This window comes from Colletotrichum jinshuiense, chromosome 4, assembly GCF_051148585.1.
Source record: "Colletotrichum jinshuiense chromosome 4, complete sequence".
NCBI lineage: Eukaryota > Fungi > Ascomycota > Sordariomycetes > Glomerellales > Glomerellaceae > Colletotrichum > Colletotrichum jinshuiense.
In genome coordinates this window covers 4,253,395-4,271,507 of record NC_139311.1, presented here as the reverse complement: position 1 = coordinate 4,271,507, position 18,113 = coordinate 4,253,395, and the positions used below count along the sequence as shown (strand labels likewise).

Below are 18,113 nucleotides of genomic sequence, written 5' to 3'. Positions count from 1 at the left end.
CACCCCAAATATCTGAAATCAAACCATTGTGGCCAAACACTGGTTGAATAACCTTGGTCCAATCGGGGGTTCTTTTACTTGCTGCTCAGCCAAGTGACTTGACCAGCAAGATTACTGTGCCACCCAGTGGACTCGTCAAAATGCAGGCAGATACCGACGCAAGGTTTCCGCGTGGTGCTCGGAGCATGCCGATTGGACTGCATCGCCCAAAAACGACTCAGCAGTCACTTTTGTACTGGACAGATCTTGTGCCAGCGGCGTCACACGGGCACACCACTGTGTGTCTCACACCAATCGCGGTCTCGAAACCAGGCTAGCATACCAGCTAGGTCTGCAAGTGCCTGGCTTGGGAGAGCATGAGACTTCTCAACGTCACAACCCGGAGGCTGGAGGAGTTTTTCAACGACATCCCAAATTATGCGATTTTGTCTCATACCTGGGGCAAGGATGAGGTTACTCTGCAGGATCTCGACCGCCCGGAACACGCCAGCAAGCGAGCGTACGCAAAGGTTGATGGTGTTTGCTCGCTTGCAATGAGGGATGGCTACAACTTTGTGTGGGTAGATACTTGCTGCATCGACAAGACGAGCAGCGCAGAGCTCTCCGAAGCTATCAACTCCATGTTCCAGTGGTACGCGGATGCTTCCGTGTGCTACGCCTATCTTGAAGATGTGCACAAAGGCAACGACCCCGCAATATCCGATTCTCAATTTCGTCGCAGCCGCTGGTTTACAAGAGGCTGGACCCTGCAGGAGCTTCTTGCTCCTAGGCGCGTCGAATTCTACAACAGCGCTTGGTTGTACGTCGGCGACTGCTCGTTATTGTCCGCAGCCATCGAAAGCATCACTGGGATACCGGAATCCTACTTGCAGAGGGGAATCGACTTCCGCACTGCTACAATCGCTGTGCGCATGGGATGGGCCGCCAACCGCGAGACGACCAGAAAAGAGGACAGGTCTTATTCGCTCCTAGGAATTTTCGGCGTGAACATGACGCTTCTGTATGGCGAGGGAGATCGGGCGTTCGAGAGACTGCAACTGAAGATTATGGAAAGATCGACTGATAATTCCATTTTGGCTTGGGGGTTGCCACAAACCTTGGTGCCGTCATTCATGGGTTGGAACTACGAAGGGACGCCGAGTGACCTTGTGAATTCTCTACCATCCCGGTTTGATACTAAACCCCATGGCGTCTTGGCTCGTCGGCTGGAGGACTTTGTTGCTAGTCTTGAGACATCACCAGTGTACGAGATCAAGTCTGTTACGGAGATGACCAACCGCGGCCTCCGTATCACCTTACCTCTACTGCGAATGGAAGCACAGACTTACGGCATCCTCAACTGTAAGACACTCACGGGAAATGGAAACATCCTAGCAGTTCCTCTTTTGCAGTCTTCTATCGCCGATGAGTACATCCGTCCTCACCATCCCTGTGCGCTGGTCAGGCTTCCTTGGCAGGCTGTGCAATATGCGAAGCATAGGACCATTTACATCAGGAGATCCGATCAAGATGAGCGCCAAAAACATCCCGTGTGGAATAGAGGGCAACAATGCGTAATGGTTCATGTCCAGACCTCGCCTAGTCTTCCCGAAAACCTGGCAGATGTTGTGCCATTTGAAGCCCATCAGGGATCGTGGAATTCTATTGCTGCACTTTCCGACAGCCAGAACTTGTGGCGACGGACTCTCCTCCATTACAAACGAGATTGGAGGGAAGGCGGTTTTGTTGTCGTTCTGGAAAAACGGGGCATGCTTGACGCTTTCTTCTCACTTGACAAAACCCCTCCCCCCTTTGTCTGCCGTCTCATCCGCAAAGCGGAGAACCAGTCGCTCGCAGACATGGCGACAAGCCTTGATATTTCTCAAGCAAGCAGCGTTCTTCGCTGGGAGGATGGAACCCGTAAGGTCAGGATTGAGCGGGACACATTCATCGAACAGGACATGCTGGTTGTCAAGGTCCTCGATCATCATAATCCCCTGGAGGAGTTTATTGATGCTGCACTTTTGCATTTGAGTCCTCAGGGATTGGGGAACCTAGTCTCTGTTTGCGTCGGGGTTCTTCGTGATATCTGGTCCTCCAGTATGTACGAGCTCTGCTTGCTTCTAGGGATCATAGCATATTTGGATTCAAACAAAGAGTACGGCAGCTACAAAGAGGCTGCGATGACCGCAGGAATGCTTCTTCCTCTCTTCGGTATTCGAATCAAAGCCCGGTTTGCAGCGTGTTCTTTTCTTCTGCTGAGGAGAAGCAAGACAAACAGTAGGGAGATGTATTTCTACCAGTGTCTGGACACACCGCTAATCCCCGCCGTTCCCCTGTTACGAGAGTTCATAGTCCTTTTGCGGTGTGAAATGAGCCAGGCCGACTGGGTCTTGCTGTTCATATACCTTACAGTCTGGGTCAATTGGTGTCTTCTGGTGTCATTGGCAGTCGAGAAACAGCGGTATTTATAGCGATGAAACAGTATTCATATTTTACCATCTGTGACATGGCTTATCGACTCCACTCGATCTAGATTATACTCTATACTGCGCGGGAATTCGACTTCGTCATGGTGGTGGCTTCCAACAGGCTGGCTTCCATTGAAAGTAATATTTTACTATATCGCAATTTTTTATTTTTCCTTTCCTAAAGTTCTGAGAAGACGCTGAATTCACTTTTAGGTAATGCAAAGTACTTGGTAAGGGATACAAAACAGAAAACGTTTAGTACGTGGCCGCCAGCCTCTGCACAAGGTACTGCCCACTGTTGATGCCCTCGTACTTCTTCTCTGCCTCCGTTGCATACGTGCCGGGAATGGCCTCGATGTGGCTCTTGAAGTTAGGGTTGCAGAAATACCTGCTCAAACGTTAGCCATCTCACACTCACCCAGCAGCAGGCGTCACTCACGCGATGCTGTACCGCGGAGGGTACTCGGCTCCGTCCTCCGGCTTCCTCGGCGGCTCGACGACGCGGTGGATGGTGCTCTTGATCGTGTCGTTGCTCCATCTAGCCAACAAATCGCCTGCGTTGACAACAACCGTTCCGGGGATAGGTGTGGCATCCACGAACTGCCCGTTGGGGCTCCTGACCTGAAGACCGCCGCGGTCGTCCTGGAACAACAGCGTGATAGAACCATAGTCACTGTGCTCACCAGCACGGACCTGGCCTGGGTTGATCTTAAAGACTTCGGGGTTCACGGAGGGGTAGTGGAGGAGGCGAAGGGTATTGTCGCCGACGTCGGTGTAGCCGTCGAAGAAGTGCTCGTCAAGACCCATGCCAACGGCGATAGCGCGCATGACCTCGACGTGCAACTCCTTGCATTGACCAAAGAATTCAAGCATCTGCGCCTTGAAGCCCGCGACGGGGGTGCTCTCCTTCTCAACGGGCCACTGGTTCGGGTGATCAGGCTCGCCGTCGCGGCCAATCTCGTAACTCTCCTTGAGGTCGGGGTTGCCGGCGCGCACCTTCTCGATCTCGGCGTTGGTCTGGAGGACGCTCACCTTTTCACGGCCGGGCGCCGAGTAGCCGCGGTTGGCCTCGGGGGTGGTCCAGCCGACGGCGAGCTTGGCCTCCTCATCCTGGCTGAAGAAGTCGGCCGACTTGGCGAAGGTGGCGGCGCGGAGCTCCGGGCTGATGGGCACGTTTTGAAGGTAGATGAAGCCGGCGTTCTGGAAGCCTTCGAGGACCTGCTTGGCGGTTTCGGTGCGCTTGGCGGCGTCACCGTTGAGGAAGGCCGAGAAGTCGATAAGCTAGGGATAGGTGAGCAGTGTCACACACGTGAGACGTTGGAGATGCTCTTCACTCACGGGGATGAAGAGACCCTCCTTGTCTACCGCTGTAGCCGCCATGTTTACTTTGATAACTTGGTTTGAATTCGTTGGACAACTGAGGGAGTTTAAAGTCAGGCGTGTCAGTAGAGCATCACTTGGATTACAGTAGACGATGGTAAATGAGGAGTCGCGATAAGGTTCATAACTGATACCGTGCGGGACGGGATCCGAGTGACTTATATCTGTCTAGTAACAATGAGTAGCACCCGTGAGCGCGGCCGCCAACCAACCACAAGCCGAGCATTAACTTCGTATCCTGCCAACCAACCATCAGCGCCATCTAATCAATCCATCCGGGCCAAGCCCCTTGTTGACCCCGGCGTACGGGCATTGCAGGAGGAGACCCTAGGGGGGTCTGGGGCAATAGACCGGCTAGAACCGCAGCCGCACGAGAGCCATCGGAGACCTCCTACACGTTATAATACATACTTGTCAGACAAAGTGGCGTTACCCCGCCAAAAAGGAAAAAGGGCGATGATAAGGCCGGTGCGTGAAGACCGGCGCGGTCGAGATAACGGCGGGGTAAAGATAATCGAAGGGAGAGGATTGGGTTGCAGCCGCTGCAGTTGGAGACGCTCATGTGTGGGGTGAGACTGGTGCGTGAGGGGACATGGATTGGCATGCGGGTCAAAGCAACCTCGTCACCTTCCTGGAAAGACGTAGCTCGACGGGTAACTGGTACTTACTTTAGGGAGACGAAGACCAGCTGCTCCAGGAAAGACCCGTCCAGAAAGACGCAAAAGGCTGATTTCTGTCCCTGAATCGCATGTAAGCTGGGAATTTTCACGACTCGCGGTTGAGCCTCGACAATTTGTAAGTTGGCCAGTAACCAAGCTTATGTCTGCAATTTTGATGCAGCAACTTACAGACAACAGACAACAGACAACAGACGCACCAAACACTAATCACCACCCCTCACTTCGGCTCATTTCGGCATCAAGAGAACGCGGAGAAAGAGACGACTATCGGCCAAAAAATTCAAAATGGCCTCATCAACGCCTATGAAGGTGGTGGACATCCACACCCACATGTACCCCCCGTCATACATCAAGATCCTCGAGACTCGAACCACCATTCCCGTCGTGCGCAGTTTCCCGCAGACACCGGATCCGCGCCTCATCCTCCTGACCTCAGAGGAGCAGGCCCTGGATGAAGCCACCAAGGACCCTTCGGCAAAGCCCCCCGGTCGGCCGCTGACCTCTCACTACGCCTCACTCGATCAAAAGGTGCACTTCATGGACACGCACAAGATTGACATCTCAGTCGTGTCTCTGGCGAACCCATGGCTCGACTTTGTCGACGCCTCCGAGTCGGGCGCCATGGCTAAGGATGTCAATAAGGAGTTCGACAGCATGTGCGCCGCCCACCCGGGCCGTCTCTTCTTCTTCGCCACCCTGCCTCTCACCGCGCCGCTTGAGACCATTCTCGAGGCTGTCAAGCACGTCAAGACCCTCAAGTACTGCCGCGGCGTCATCCTCGGCACGTCGGGACTGGGCAAGGGACTCGACGATCCGGATCTGCTGCCCATCTTCAAGGCCGTTGCCGCGGCGCACCTAACCATTTTCTTGCACCCGCACTACGGGCTGCCGAACGAAGTCTGGGGCCCCAGGGCGAGCAACGAGTACGGCCACGTGTTGCCCCTGGCTTTGGGTTTCCCGATGGAGACCACCATTGCCGTGGCGCGCATGTACCTTGCTGGCGTCTTCGATGCAGTGCGCGATTTGCGCATGCTTCTGGCTCACAGCGGCGGTACGCTGCCTTTCCTGGCAGGCCGTATCGAGAGCTGCGTCATGCATGACGGCCAGCTGGTGCGCGAAGGCAAGGTCGGCAAGGGCCGCCGGACGGTGTGGGATGTGCTCAAGGAGCAGATATACCTAGACGCCGTCATCTACTCTGAAGTCGGGCTGAAGGCAGCTATTGATGCCAGCGGGGCGGACAGGCTCATGTTTGGCACAGATCACCCCTTCTTCCCGCCCTTGACTACCGATGAACAGGGTGAATGGGAGAGTGTGAGTATGAACGCGGAGGCCGTGGCGGCTGCGGTGGGTGAGGGAAGTGATCAAGCAAAGGCTATCATGGGCGGCAATGCGATTGAGATTCTGAACTTGAAGGTGGATTAAAAAAAAAGTGGTCTTCATAGAAAACAAAAATGCATCTGATATTCCCCATTGATGAATTTCATTTGAAATACAGCAAAAGGTGTAAACTCATATGAGAACCGGCTTGGTTGGATGAGTGACTCTTACCGCTTACCTGATAAGTCTAGTTCTGTGGGAAGATATTATACCGCCTTCCATTTTATGCAGAGCATACAATTTCTGCCGGCAGTTCCTGAAAATATGCCTGCAGGCCCCGCGATGCACTTTCATCTCGCATCTCAATTGATACGAGCAGATTTGACAAATTGTTCGGCATTCGGCTCTATCACACGTACAATTATTCCACAAAACTCTTTGTAGTCAGTGTCCGGTCTCAAAATGGCGGTTGAAGTCCGCCGCTCCAATGGCACGCGCCTTGATGCGTCCCTCGGCATCACTGAGCGCATTGCGCCTAGTATGACGGCCTGGACTGGAGATATGCGCAAGAGGTACGCTCGTTCTCTGGTCAACACCCACGCCCTGGGCTTACAGGCTAACATGGGCATGCAGATACACAGACTTCCAGGTCTACGAGATCAACAGAGATGGCTCCGTCCTTCATCTTAAGGAAACGCGCATCCCGCCAGCACCAAAGGAGCCCTCCCCTCCCCCGCCCGCGGTCGAGGAGAAGACCGAAGAAGAGGCCAAGACGGAGGACCAGACAGAAAATGGAGAAGCCGAAAAGTCCGCCATCCCCGTGGTATCAGCCGAGGACCTCGCTGCCCTCGCCTCCCTCACGAGCGAAGACTTCGCCAACCAGCTCCTGGCGATGTACCAAACAATATCCGCCGACAAGAACGCAAAGACCGAGCCCGCAACCTCCCCCGTCATGGACGACAAGGACCAGCGCGGTCAGCTCCATCAGAACGTCCGCCGCATCTTCCGCTCCGCAATCGACACATCCACCGACCCGACGGGCGCCATTGTCGCCAGAGTCGTACCCCCTCGGGGCAAGGGCAAGGGTGTCCGCGGTGGCCGTGATGGCGGCAACAAGCAGAAGAAACCCAAGGCGCGTGCCCCCGGAGAGGGCGAGTACCTCCACTTCACCATGTATAAGGAGAACCGCGACACCATGGACGCCCTGCACCAGATCTCCAAGGCCATCCGTGTCAAGCCCCAAGCCATTGGCACCGCAGGTACCAAGGACCGCCGCGCCGCCACAACACAACGCTGCTCCATCCGTGGCCAACGCGCCGACGGGCTCGTACGCGCGCGCCTCAACGGTGTCACGGTGGGCGATTATGCCTACGCCACGGCGCCCATCCACCTCGGTGCCCACGCAGGCAACGAGTTCGTCATCGCCCTGAAGGACTGCCTGGTCGCCGGCTCCCCCGACCTCACCCCTTCCGAGCGACACTCCCAGATTCATGCTTCCGTCGAGGCCGCGATGGCTAGCATGCACACGCTCGGATGGATAAACTACTTTGGCCACCAGCGCTTCGGCACCCACGCGGTTGGCACCCACGAGGTCGGCCGCCTGATTCTCCAGGAGGACTTTGAGGGCGCCGTCAACGCCATTCTCTACTACAACGAGGACATCGCCAAGCGCGCCGCTGCAGGCGAGGTCCCCGCCGAGGGGCACACGCGCGACGACTTCAACCGCCACCATGCCTGCATGATCCTCCGTGAGGGCGGCTCCATGGACGACGCCCTCAGCCACCTCCCGCGCCGCTTCTCCGCCGAGGCGAGTCTCATCCGGCACCTGGGCAGACCGAACGCGCCCTCACGCAGGGACTTCATCGGTGCCCTGACGAGCATCACCCGAGGCCTGCGCAGCATGTACCTGCACGCCTACCAGTCGTACGTCTGGAACCACGCGGCGAGCCACCGCTGGCGCCTCTACGGCGAGAAGGTGGTAGAGGGCGATCTCGTCCTCGTCGACGCCTCAAAGGCCCAGGCGGACGACCAGGAGGGCGCCGCCGCCGTCCCCGACGATGACGACGCCGAGGCCTCCGACGCCCGCGCGCTCACCGCGGAGGAGGCCGCCTCGGGCAAGTACACCATCCACGATGTCGTGCTCCCCTCGCCCGGCCACGCCGTCATCTACCCAAGCAATGCCCTCGGCGAGTTCTACACGACCTTCATGCGCGAGAACGGCAACCTCGACCCCGCCAAGATGATGCGCCGCCACCGCGAATTCAGCCTCCCCGGCGCGTACCGCAAAGTTGTGGTGCGGTTCCTCGCGAAGCCGAGCTTCGAGGTGCGCGCGTACGAGGACGACAACGAGCAGATGCACCCCACGGACATGGACCGCATCCGCGCGGCGCGCGGCGGCCAGCCGCCCAGGAAGCGCGGCCGGGAGGACGGCGAGCAGGCGCAGGACGCCGCCAGCAAGAAAGCCAAGCACGAGGCGCCTCAGGACGCGGGGGCCGAGGCCGAGGCCGAGTCTTCGGCGCCGGCTGCGACGGAGGGCACCGCCGACGCGGAGGCCCAGAAGGACGAGGCCAAGGCCGACGAGAAGATGGAAGACGCGCCCCCGCAAGCCGACGGGGAGGCGAAGGCCGAGGATGCGCCCCAGGCGGATGCGGTTGTCGAAAAGACCAAGACGGCCGTCGTGGTGACGTTTCAACTGCCCAAGAGCGCCTATGCCACGGTTGCCTTGCGTGAGTTGATGGGCGTCGACGAGTCCGAGGTGACTGTGGCGGCTGCGGCTGCGGCCGAGGCGCCTGCTCCTGCTGCAGCCGCCGCCGAGGTTGTCGAGGTTGTCGGGACGGCCGAGGCTGCTTAGCTAGCGGCAGCGGAGACACGAAGGATCAGATAGGAAAAGGAAAAAGAAAAGGCAAACGCCAACACGGACGTTGATGAGATCTGCTTGGCACGTAAATGGTGTAGACTAGATACCCCCTCGGAGAGAACCGTTGGTCAAAAATATGTACAATGCCCTCCCGATATCCCGCAACTTCCTTTCGCAAGCCTCATCGCCTTGCGTCCCCAAGAAACGGCCTAGACCACTGGTGTACTTTTTTTCTTTTCTGAATTGCTCAAGACCTAACAGGCAATCGCTTGAATGACAACAACCCCATGGTGGGTAGCGCCCCCTCCATAACACAAACACAGTCTTTGGCCGATACCTGCCGCTCGTCCCGGTACAGCTTGCCACCGCTACATACGTCCAAAAAGAAAAGAATCAAACACCCCGGAGGCGCGACACTGGCAATCCTGTGCCCTCATGCCCGTCGTTTATTAAATCATGAAATATGGCCTTCTTCCGCGTGGTTGCTTCGTCGCTAGCTTCGGTTTAGATTTGGTTTATCTTTTCGGTCGCCAGTTTGGCGACTTTCCTCCTGGTATTTGGGCGACCATTGCCGCTCTGCCGCCGCAGGGGAAGATGGAAGTGCCTTTCCCCCTTCCGTTTTAATGCATCGCCAAGCTCGTGCTGTGCGGGACGATGTGACTTTTGCTGCATCTAGGTATCGGCGTCTCTGCATAGAATCGCGACCCTAGCCGATGAGTGCACCACTTTTCCATTGCCGTTTGTCCGCGGGTCTTTACTTGGTGTCCCAACCCCAAACTTGGGCAAGATATTTGGCCATGTTGACGCGCTTCGACCGCATTTCAACCATCCACGGGTGCTCGAGCATTCTCCAGGGGCTTGCTCTCCTGGTAGACTCCTTCTCGAGGCTTCGTCATGTCAGCAGGCAAGCTCATAACTCGTAGGTATCACCAGATCATCACTTACCAGCACTCGATAAAGTATTTGAAGTTGTCACTCCAGAAAATATTGGCATCCGGCTCATCCTTGAGCTTTGGTATCGGTTGCCGCACGATATAGGTAAGGAGATCAATCAGGCCGGCTCTCGGCTGCATCTCAGTGCCATCGGCGGGGAAGGGGAACCGGTGCTGTGCAACCTCCAGCAGAGTGACGCCAGTTGACCAGACATCGGAGGTGATGGTGTACGACTGGCCGGTAATACGCTCGGGAGCCATGTAGTAGCTGGTGCCGATAAATGTATTGGCCTCGCCCTTGGTTCCAAAGTCTCCTGAAACGCCGAAATCACACAGTTTGACGTCTCCGTTCTTGCACAACAAGATATTGGAGGGCTTGATGTCTCTGTGAATGATGCGCATGCCGTGCAGATATGTCAGTCCGCGGAGAACGCCCTCGGAAATCTTGCCGAGAACTTTCTCTCCCGTCCGGCCACCGAGCTTCTTGACCTCCTTGTAAATGCTGTCGAGAGAGCCACCCTCGCAAAACTCCATGGCGATCGAGATGGTTCCCGTCGACGAGTCCTCAAAGGCGCCATAGTATCGGCAGATGTGCTCTGAAGCGCACTCCTTGTTGAAACCCAGTTCGCGCACAATCTGCTTTTTGACGTCGGGATCGGGATTTGTGGTGATGACCTGAGCATGTTAGCCTCCAGTGGAATAGTGAAACGGGAGGGTAATCACCTTGAGGGCAAATGTTGTCTTTCCGCCCTTCAGCCTAGCTTTTGTGACGGCTCCTCCGGCACCTTCGCCGAGGTTGCCGAACTCCTCGATCCGGTTTTCCATGCTTGCAACTCTCCAACCATCCGAATCAAGCTCCTCCACATCCAGCGTTCTGCCCCGCTCCAAAGAAAGCTTGTCGAAAGCCTCGAGCCCTTGCAAGCTGTTGTCCCGTTCCATGCCAACGCCTCCATCGCTCCGCTCGGAGTAGATGGAGCCCACGGCAGAAGACGGGTCGGGTGTCCCCTGGGGCCGCGCTCCGAAGCCATATTGTGAAGCAAAAGATAGTGCCGAGTATTGAGAACCAGCCGATGTGGGGTTACTAGCTCGCCCATCGAGAGGGCCGAAGCTTCCCGATCTCGAGTGAGCCGCGCTGCTTTCGCTGCCACCACTCGCAGACTGACCCACACCTACCGCTCTCGGTGGTTGTTCGTAGGGTGTTGTCTGACTTCCCATCGGGGTGGCCAGGTGCAGAGTCGGGAGGGCAGGTCGGGTATTTATGGGCTGGGGCGCTTGTCCGCCAACCGGCTTTGCATTTGGTGAAGGAGGAATAGCTAGGCCGAGTCTGGGTGTTCGGGCGCCGCCGCCGGATCTGCCGCCGGGGATGGCAGGACGAAGGAGGGGAACTGGCGAGTTCATCATGGGGACGGAACCGGGCGTGGATAGGGCAGGAGAGGGAATGTTCGGTGGTGCCTGCAGAAAGCGTGTCAGTACGGCTGACCATCATGACCATCCGGAAGATGCATCGCGCGGGCAAGCTTACCTGCTGGGAAGGGTCCATTGTCTGAGGATGTGAGGTATTCTGATCGGCCATGATGGCTATCGTGTGTCGGGCAGACCAAGGTGAAGCAGTTCAAGCTGGGGAGAGTTGAACGAAAGAGGGGATGCCAGAAGGTCGTAAATAGGGCCGAAGCCAAGCTACCTGGCGACGTAGGTCGAGGTGTGGTCGCGGAGGCACACAGCACGGGCGGAAAAGCTGGAAACTAGCGTGGTCTAGTGTTTGTGGAAGGACCTGACGTAGTAAGTTGGGGGTGGACTATGAGAGCCGTCGAGAGGTGGTTCCTCTGGTTCGAGGTAGAGTGCGTTAGTGCCCGTCGAGATGGGTCGTTCGAGGCTTGGATTTGGAGATCAGGAGCGATGGGAGCGACAAACACGAAAGAAAAACGACGTCGATGGACACAGCTTAGCCGGCAAGACTCAGAAGGTCGATATCGAGGCCGGAGTGTTTCCTCGGTGGAAAGACAGGACGGTCCGTCGAGGTTGAGGGCGCAGTATAGTGGCTCGAGTTCCTGATCTGTATCGTGACCGGGATTCGGAAGAGGGGGTCTCTCTCTCTATGGCTGCGTGTGTGATGGACCAGAGCAGGCCAGGCCGGAGAGGGGAGCAATGCGAATACAAAGTAGCAGTGGCGACTGGCGAGCCCAAGGTCCTTGGTCCTTTTGAGAGCGGGCGCGGTGCTGGAGTGGGATTCAAGTGGGCAAAAAAGGCGGGGAGCGGCGGGACGGGGACGAGCTTGGGCGCTAATTCCAAGGCCAAGTTCCAATGGAAAACGGGGGACCTCTCAGGGCCGGCCTGGTGAATGCACTGGCAAGGTCGAGGTCATTTTGTTTTGGCATTGTGTAGGTACACGTAATGAGCCCAAGTACCTCTCTCGTCGATGCACCCAGCTTTACGGTGCAGACCGGGGAGGAGGTACATGCAGTATCACCCATGACCTGGATCCATTCAATTCGTTCGTGTCTGTGTCTCTTGTCCCTCCTCGACGGGCTCGCCTCACCTACACAAACCGAAGTCAATCAGGGCATTCAAGACAAATCAGGGCACTTCTTGCCGGTCGAAGAATGCGCTCGGCCGTTATTCTCCCCCGCTCCTTTGGGATGGCTTTGGGTGAAATAAATTAAACCCCCGCGCCACATTACGAAGTCCCTTGCGTCGTCTGAGGTTTTGTCCTTCCTGGTTTGGTATTCTGGGCATGGCATTGGCCTGGCCTGGCCGGACCGGAGTCGGTGGACGAGGAGCTCGGGTGTGGACCAGAGTCAGTCGGCATCTCTTTTCTTTCTGTGTGGGTATCTATCTGTATCGTATCGTATCCGCACAATACGGCAGTCTAGCTGGTGCACAAGAGAGACAGGCCATTGTGTCGCCGACCGGAATCACGAAAACGGGGCAACGAAAGCAATGCCGCGGTTCCGACTCGACGGTCGCGAGGTACCGTCAATGGACGCGTACTCGGCCCAATGTATCCATACCTCACCACCACTAACACCACGCAGAACAGTCTCCGATGCACAAGGCACAGTGTGATGAGTGGGCACAGAACGAAGCCACCAACATATCCGGCTCCCTGATTGCACATCTGCTGCTTCAGCTATACAACCGGGGCATACGTCGGGCCAGTTATAGCAAGCCGCACACTACAAGGACGAGATGTGAGAGACAAGTAACCAGAGGCACGGGGGAGGGGGGAGACATGAGAGACGACGAGACAGGGGATACGCTGTCGTTGGTGGTGTGTCGTCTGTGTCTTGGGCTGCCATTCGATGCCCTGCCCACTGATTGTTCCCCTCCCCCCTGGAAGTTGGGCCAAGCCTCTCGCCGTGGGGCAGGCACCGCATCAAGCACCAACAAGGCTCTAGCTTGCGCACTGCACTGCGCTGCACTGCAACTGCTTCCCGGCCGCTGTCGCTGCAGGTTGCTCCTCTGCACCACCACAATTTCACATCCGTCGCTGGGGCCGGCCGGCCTAGCTCTGGATGCACAACCTGGGGGTCGTCCCCGATGCATCTCGACTCTTTTGTCCATGTGCTATGGCAGGTGAGGCATTAGACTCGCTCGAGAAAATAACAGTAGGACTCCTGTTTGATGAAAGAAGCAGCTGTCGGGCGACGAGGAAGCCTCCGTTGGCTGGTATTGTCTGCAGGATTCGGCCGCCCCTGTGCTCGTTCTGGTCGTGAGCCAATAGCTAGCCCAAGGACGTAGCATTAGCGAGCCGACAATCAGTCCCGTCACATTCACCTTCACACACACACACACACACACACACACACACACACCACACATCCCATTCATGACTGCAGGATCAGAGAGCAAATTAATGCGGGCTGTCGGCAGCCAATCTCCATTCGTCCAGTTCCCACCGCGGTCCATGAGGTGTGCCGATGAAAGATGAAACTTGCATAAGCCATTTGACAGCCAGCGTCGTCTCGTCTGGGCCTAGGGGCTTTTCCGGCCGCGGCGACAGAAGAGGAGAGGAGAGGAGAGGAAAGGAAAACGGGGCAGCAGCAGCACACAGCACGGAGCTCTTCTCGGCACATGCTGTCCAGTGTTGGAGGTGCTCCGTCCACCTGCAGCGGGTTCCAAATCATTCCCCCATTGCGACCCAACAGCATCGGCGTCGCAGTCCATCCATTGTTTCGTCGATTCCGGTCAGCTGATTGCAGAGACTCGGCCGTGGGCGAGCAAGCTGCTTGCTTCTCCTGTCCCCCTCCTACACTGTCGATGCGGCACGAACAGTAATGCTCCCCCCGGAGAGTAAGGACAAGAGCGTCTGATGTGTACCCACCCAGGACGAAAAGGAACCCTTTGGTGCCTGAAACACCTCTACTGAAAAGCAAAATAAAATAAAAATGGTCCTCTCCTCCTTTTCCCCTTGTTTCTGCTTCCAAACACGGCAAACGTGGCAGGCGGCGGCGGCTAATTGTTGCAGCTCTGCTACTACCGGTATGTACTGTTTGATGGGCCACGCATTCTTTTCCCTCACCGCATTATCCGTACTCTGCACAGCTGGACCCTGATCGGACGAAGACCCGGTTTTCCAAGGCCGTACGTATCCCAATGAGCCTACGTGGTGCACCGCTGTTTCGCAGTTGCCGTGTCGTCCCCGTCGGGGACCTCCCGGTACCCAGAAACGGCATGCCTCGAGGCGCGTGGCTGAGTTATTGGGTCTATCCATCTAGGTGGAGTGAGGGGCTGGACGAAGCAGAGAGCCAGAGACAGAGGCGGACCGAGCTGGACTTCTTCTGCTGGCGTCGTTGGCTACCATCCCTTGGGCTGCCGAATCCGGGCCATCGGGTCACATCTGTGAGGTCGACTTACACTAGCATGTCAGACGGCACATCCGAGGAATGAATCCAATTCATCCACCCTGCTTCTCATTGGGCCAGTGCCATCGTAGCTTTGTATGTCCCGTGGCCATCGTTCAGTGATCGACACTCGATTCGCTTCTGCATTGCGTCCCTCGAAATCCGCCCCACCAGCGCGACGCACCCAAACAACTCGGCTTCCAGGCGCCAATGCAATCATGGTACGGGCAAAGCGGACGACCTGTCCGCGGCTCACGGCTCGTGCCCTGTCACAGCAAGTAAGCAGGCCTCCAGAGACAGGTACCTGGGTTTTGCCAAGTGTGTAGGGCGGAAATGCACCCACGTTGGCCGTATCCCTGGCCGGAAAGCAACCTTATGCTGTCATCAGCTTCAGCCCTGGAAGGTTGCTGGCCTCCCGCCCGAGCATGTCCTGGTCAGCTCCCACGTCAGCCCAACTCAACCCTCAGGTGAATCCATACCCCTCCTTCATTCTTGTTTTATTATTTTATTATCTTTATTTGCTGCCATTAGCGTTGACACGCAGGGTGTACGCCGGGGAGAGGGCATTACGGCTACAGATGAAATCTGCAGCCAACAGATGACAGTTGACCGACCACGTCCGGAATGAATGCAGGACGTGGAATGCTTGGAAGGTTCCTTTCCGACGCCTTTCAAGCGCTCTGAGTGGCTGATCCCCTCGCATCTCGCTTCGATGATCCGTTTCCCCAAGCGCGCGTCTGTCCAGTCAATACGGGCCCCTTGACGCCATCCAATTAGATTGTCATCCCACGCTGTACCCCTGCACAACACCCCGCCTGCCCGCCCAATCCCGGCCCCTGACATCGTTCTGAACCCGCCGAAGCTTTTGCTTCCAAAAATTTTGGACCCTTGACCGAAAATTCTCATACGCCATTGCAGCCGCTGCCGTCCGCTCGTCACCAAACCCAGCTGTAGAATACTACTTGCGCCCAAGTACTTTTTTCGACTATATTCGGATTCAAGCATCTTGGTTTGTGATTGATCAGTCACCCCCAATGCCGGCCCCTGCAAACTCCAGACTCCCGGGTCCCGCGGCCCACGACGAGGACCCGGCATCCTCATCGGCCAACCCCTCCGATGCCGAGTCCGAGTCCGACTACCTCGACAGTCCCGCCTCGCGCAAGAGACGGAGAACCGAGCCCGCGGCCGACCCAGAGCTGGAAGGTCTCGGAGACGACGATGAAGACGAGGAGGAGCTCAAGGCCATCGTCTCAACCATCCAGGCCCCGTCACGAATCAAGCGCGCCGCCGCCGCCGCCCAACAAGCACCGCAGACCGTCCGCCCTGCGCCGTCGCAAAACGCAATCTCCGCGCCGATAGATCCCAACACCACCTTTTCTTCGCTCAATGTACGCCCATGGCTCGTGCAGTCGCTGGGCAATATGGCCATCAAGCGGCCGACGGGCATTCAGAAGGGCTGCATACCCGAGATCTTGAAGGGAAGAGACTGCATCGGTGGAAGCAGGACAGGTTCCGGTAAAACGATGGCGTTTGCCGTGCCCATCCTCCAGAAATGGGCCGAGGACCCCACGGCCATCTTCGCGCTGGTCCTGACGCCCACGCGCGAGCTCGCCCTGCAGATCTTTGAGCAGTTCAAGGCCATCTCCGCCCCGCAGAGCCTCAAGGCCATCCTCGTCACCGGAGGCACAGACATGCGCCCGCAGGCCATCGCCCTGGCGCAGCGGCCGCACGTCGTCATTGCCACGCCGGGCCGCCTGGCCGACCACATTCGCACTTCGGGCGAGGATACCGTCTGCGGTCTGCGGCGCGTCAAGTACGTCGTGCTCGACGAAGCCGACCGGCTTCTCGACGCCACCGGGCCCGGCAGCATGATCCCCGACGTCGAGGAGTGCCTGTCCGCCCTGCCCCCGTCGTCGCAGCGCCAGACCCTCCTCTTCACCGCCACCATCACCCCCGAGGTGCGCGCCCTCAAGGACATGCCGCTCAAGCCCGGCAAGCAGCCGGTCTTTGTCTGCGAGGTCGACACCCAGACCCTCGCCATCCCCGCGACCCTCTCGCAGATGCACCTCCAGGTCCCCGTGACGCACCGCGAGCACTACCTGCACACCTTCCTCCTCACCGACGCCAACGTCGACAAGTCCGTCATCATCTTCTGCAACCGCACGTCCACGGCGGACTACCTGCACCATCTCCTCCGCCTGCTGGACCACCGCGTGACGTCCCTGCACTCGGGCCTCCCCCAGCGCCAGCGGATCGACAACCTGGGCCGCTTCCGCGCCGCCGCCGCGCGCATCCTGGTGGCCACCGACGTCGCCTCCCGTGGTCTCGACATCCCCGAGGTCGCGCTCGTCGTCAACTACGACATCCCCCGCAACCCGGACGACTACATCCACCGCGTCGGTCGTACCGCGCGTGCGGGGCGCAAGGGTGAGGCCGTCACGTTTGTCGGCCAGCGAGACGTCGAGCTGGTGCTGGCGATCGAGAAGCGCGTGGGCCGCGAGATGGAGGGCTGGCAGGAGGAGGGCGTCAACATCGAGACGCGCGTGCTGCGGGACGCGCTGAAGCTCGTGAGCGAGAAGAAGAGGGAGGCGCTGCTGGAGATGGAGGAGGGCAGGGAGGTTGGCGGCAAGAGGAAGAGGACGAAGCAGAGGCTCAATGCCTGAGAGGATTCGGCGTCCGCTGCTGTCAAATGTTGCTTCCCCGGGAGGGGGGGAAAAAAAGGCTGGGTCACGGTACGATGGGATTTTTAGACGGAATAGACAAAAGATTAATACCCAATGGATGAAGAGTACAACTACCAGCAGCGGAAATAGCCGAGAACAAGTGAATGCCTCGTTAGCGAAATATGTCAAGACTTCCGGGGCTCGCCCGATGCACTCGGAAACCATAACCATCCACCACCCCGTCCATCTCCGAACCGCACCTCGCGGTTCTGTCTCTTGACCTGATCCAAAGGAGGGAGGAACTCGGCCGCGTAATTAAACCGTTTGGGCCCATCCAATCCAACTCCGTTTCTTGGCGTATGTCGGTGAATAGGTCATACTTACGTGTGAGGAGAAGCATCCAGATCTATTGCAGATCAAGGACGGTCGTTGCCGCTATAGTCTAAAGCCGAGTACCCAAGTCGAAGAAAACAGTCATCTCCAATGCCGGTCGCTATACAATGGATGGCATGTAGCAGATGCCCAATATCATCAAGTTTGTGACATCACCAAGTTTGTGACATCACCAAGTTTGTGACATCACCAAGTTTGTGACATCACCAAGTTTGTGAATAACTTGGGCAGGCGACGAGACGGCCATCAGATTCGATCTCACACCGGGAAACTGTTCGAACTCGGCACGCGACGAAAGCGGGACCCAGATTCCTCTGCGATGCAGTTGCATGGAAAAGGATCACGGCATGGGGCTTCGAGTCCACGTGCAGGCACGCCCCCTATTCCGACTCGGTTCAGCGCCTTGCGCAAACGATATCCCTCGAAGGCGGTGCCGAGGATTTTACGCCGGCGACGGGCAATCCGAAACCAGACACCTGCCGAGGCTCGCCCCACGAGATCCTGTTTAAAATCCGCGCAGGCCGATGATGGCGACCTTGTGATGAGTTGGGTGGTTTTCACGCTTCATGTCTAGTCTCGTGCCAATTTGGGGTCCGCCAG

General features: G+C 57.4%; 6 protein-coding genes across 6 annotated transcripts; 4 read left to right on the top strand and 2 right to left on the bottom strand.

The window, feature by feature from the left end:
- Positions 1–356: 356 nt before the first annotated feature.
- On the top strand, positions 357–1,408 carry EsH8_IV_001067 (uncharacterized protein; the record flags this gene model as incomplete). Its single annotated transcript, XM_083265957.1, has 2 exons — positions 357–1,341; positions 1,392–1,408. The coding sequence occupies 2 exons, from the start codon at positions 357–359 to the stop codon at positions 1,406–1,408; spliced, it is 1,002 nt and encodes a 333-aa protein (XP_083124852.1).
- Positions 1,409–2,705: 1,297 nt separating this feature from the next.
- EsH8_IV_001066 (uncharacterized protein) lies at positions 2,706–3,830 on the bottom strand (the record flags this gene model as incomplete). Its single annotated transcript, XM_083265956.1, has 3 exons — positions 2,706–2,838; positions 2,890–3,731; positions 3,789–3,830. The coding sequence occupies 3 exons, from the start codon at positions 3,828–3,830 to the stop codon at positions 2,706–2,708; spliced, it is 1,017 nt and encodes a 338-aa protein (XP_083124851.1).
- Positions 3,831–4,795: 965 nt separating this feature from the next.
- Positions 4,796–5,932, top strand: EsH8_IV_001065 (amidohydrolase family protein; the record flags this gene model as incomplete). The annotated part of the gene is made up of 1 exon (XM_083265955.1): positions 4,796–5,932. The coding sequence occupies one exon, from the start codon at positions 4,796–4,798 to the stop codon at positions 5,930–5,932; it is 1,137 nt and encodes a 378-aa protein (XP_083124850.1).
- Positions 5,933–6,289: 357 nt separating this feature from the next.
- On the top strand, positions 6,290–8,678 carry EsH8_IV_001064 (pseudouridine synthase PUS7; the record flags this gene model as incomplete). The annotated part of the gene is made up of 2 exons (XM_083265954.1): positions 6,290–6,399; positions 6,461–8,678. The coding sequence occupies 2 exons, from the start codon at positions 6,290–6,292 to the stop codon at positions 8,676–8,678; spliced, it is 2,328 nt and encodes a 775-aa protein (XP_083124849.1).
- A 760-nt stretch (positions 8,679–9,438) lies between these two features.
- Positions 9,439–11,189, bottom strand: EsH8_IV_001063 (kinase-like domain-containing protein; the record flags this gene model as incomplete). The annotated part of the gene is made up of 4 exons (XM_083265953.1): positions 9,439–9,571; positions 9,630–10,291; positions 10,340–11,068; positions 11,139–11,189. The coding sequence occupies 4 exons, from the start codon at positions 11,187–11,189 to the stop codon at positions 9,439–9,441; spliced, it is 1,575 nt and encodes a 524-aa protein (XP_083124848.1).
- A 4,302-nt stretch (positions 11,190–15,491) lies between these two features.
- On the top strand, positions 15,492–17,120 carry EsH8_IV_001062 (ATP-dependent RNA helicase DBP8; the record flags this gene model as incomplete). The annotated part of the gene is made up of 1 exon (XM_083265952.1): positions 15,492–17,120. One exon carries the CDS (start codon positions 15,492–15,494, stop codon positions 17,118–17,120), a length of 1,629 nt encoding a protein of 542 aa, XP_083124847.1.
- Between the last annotated feature and the right edge of the window lie 993 nt (positions 17,121–18,113).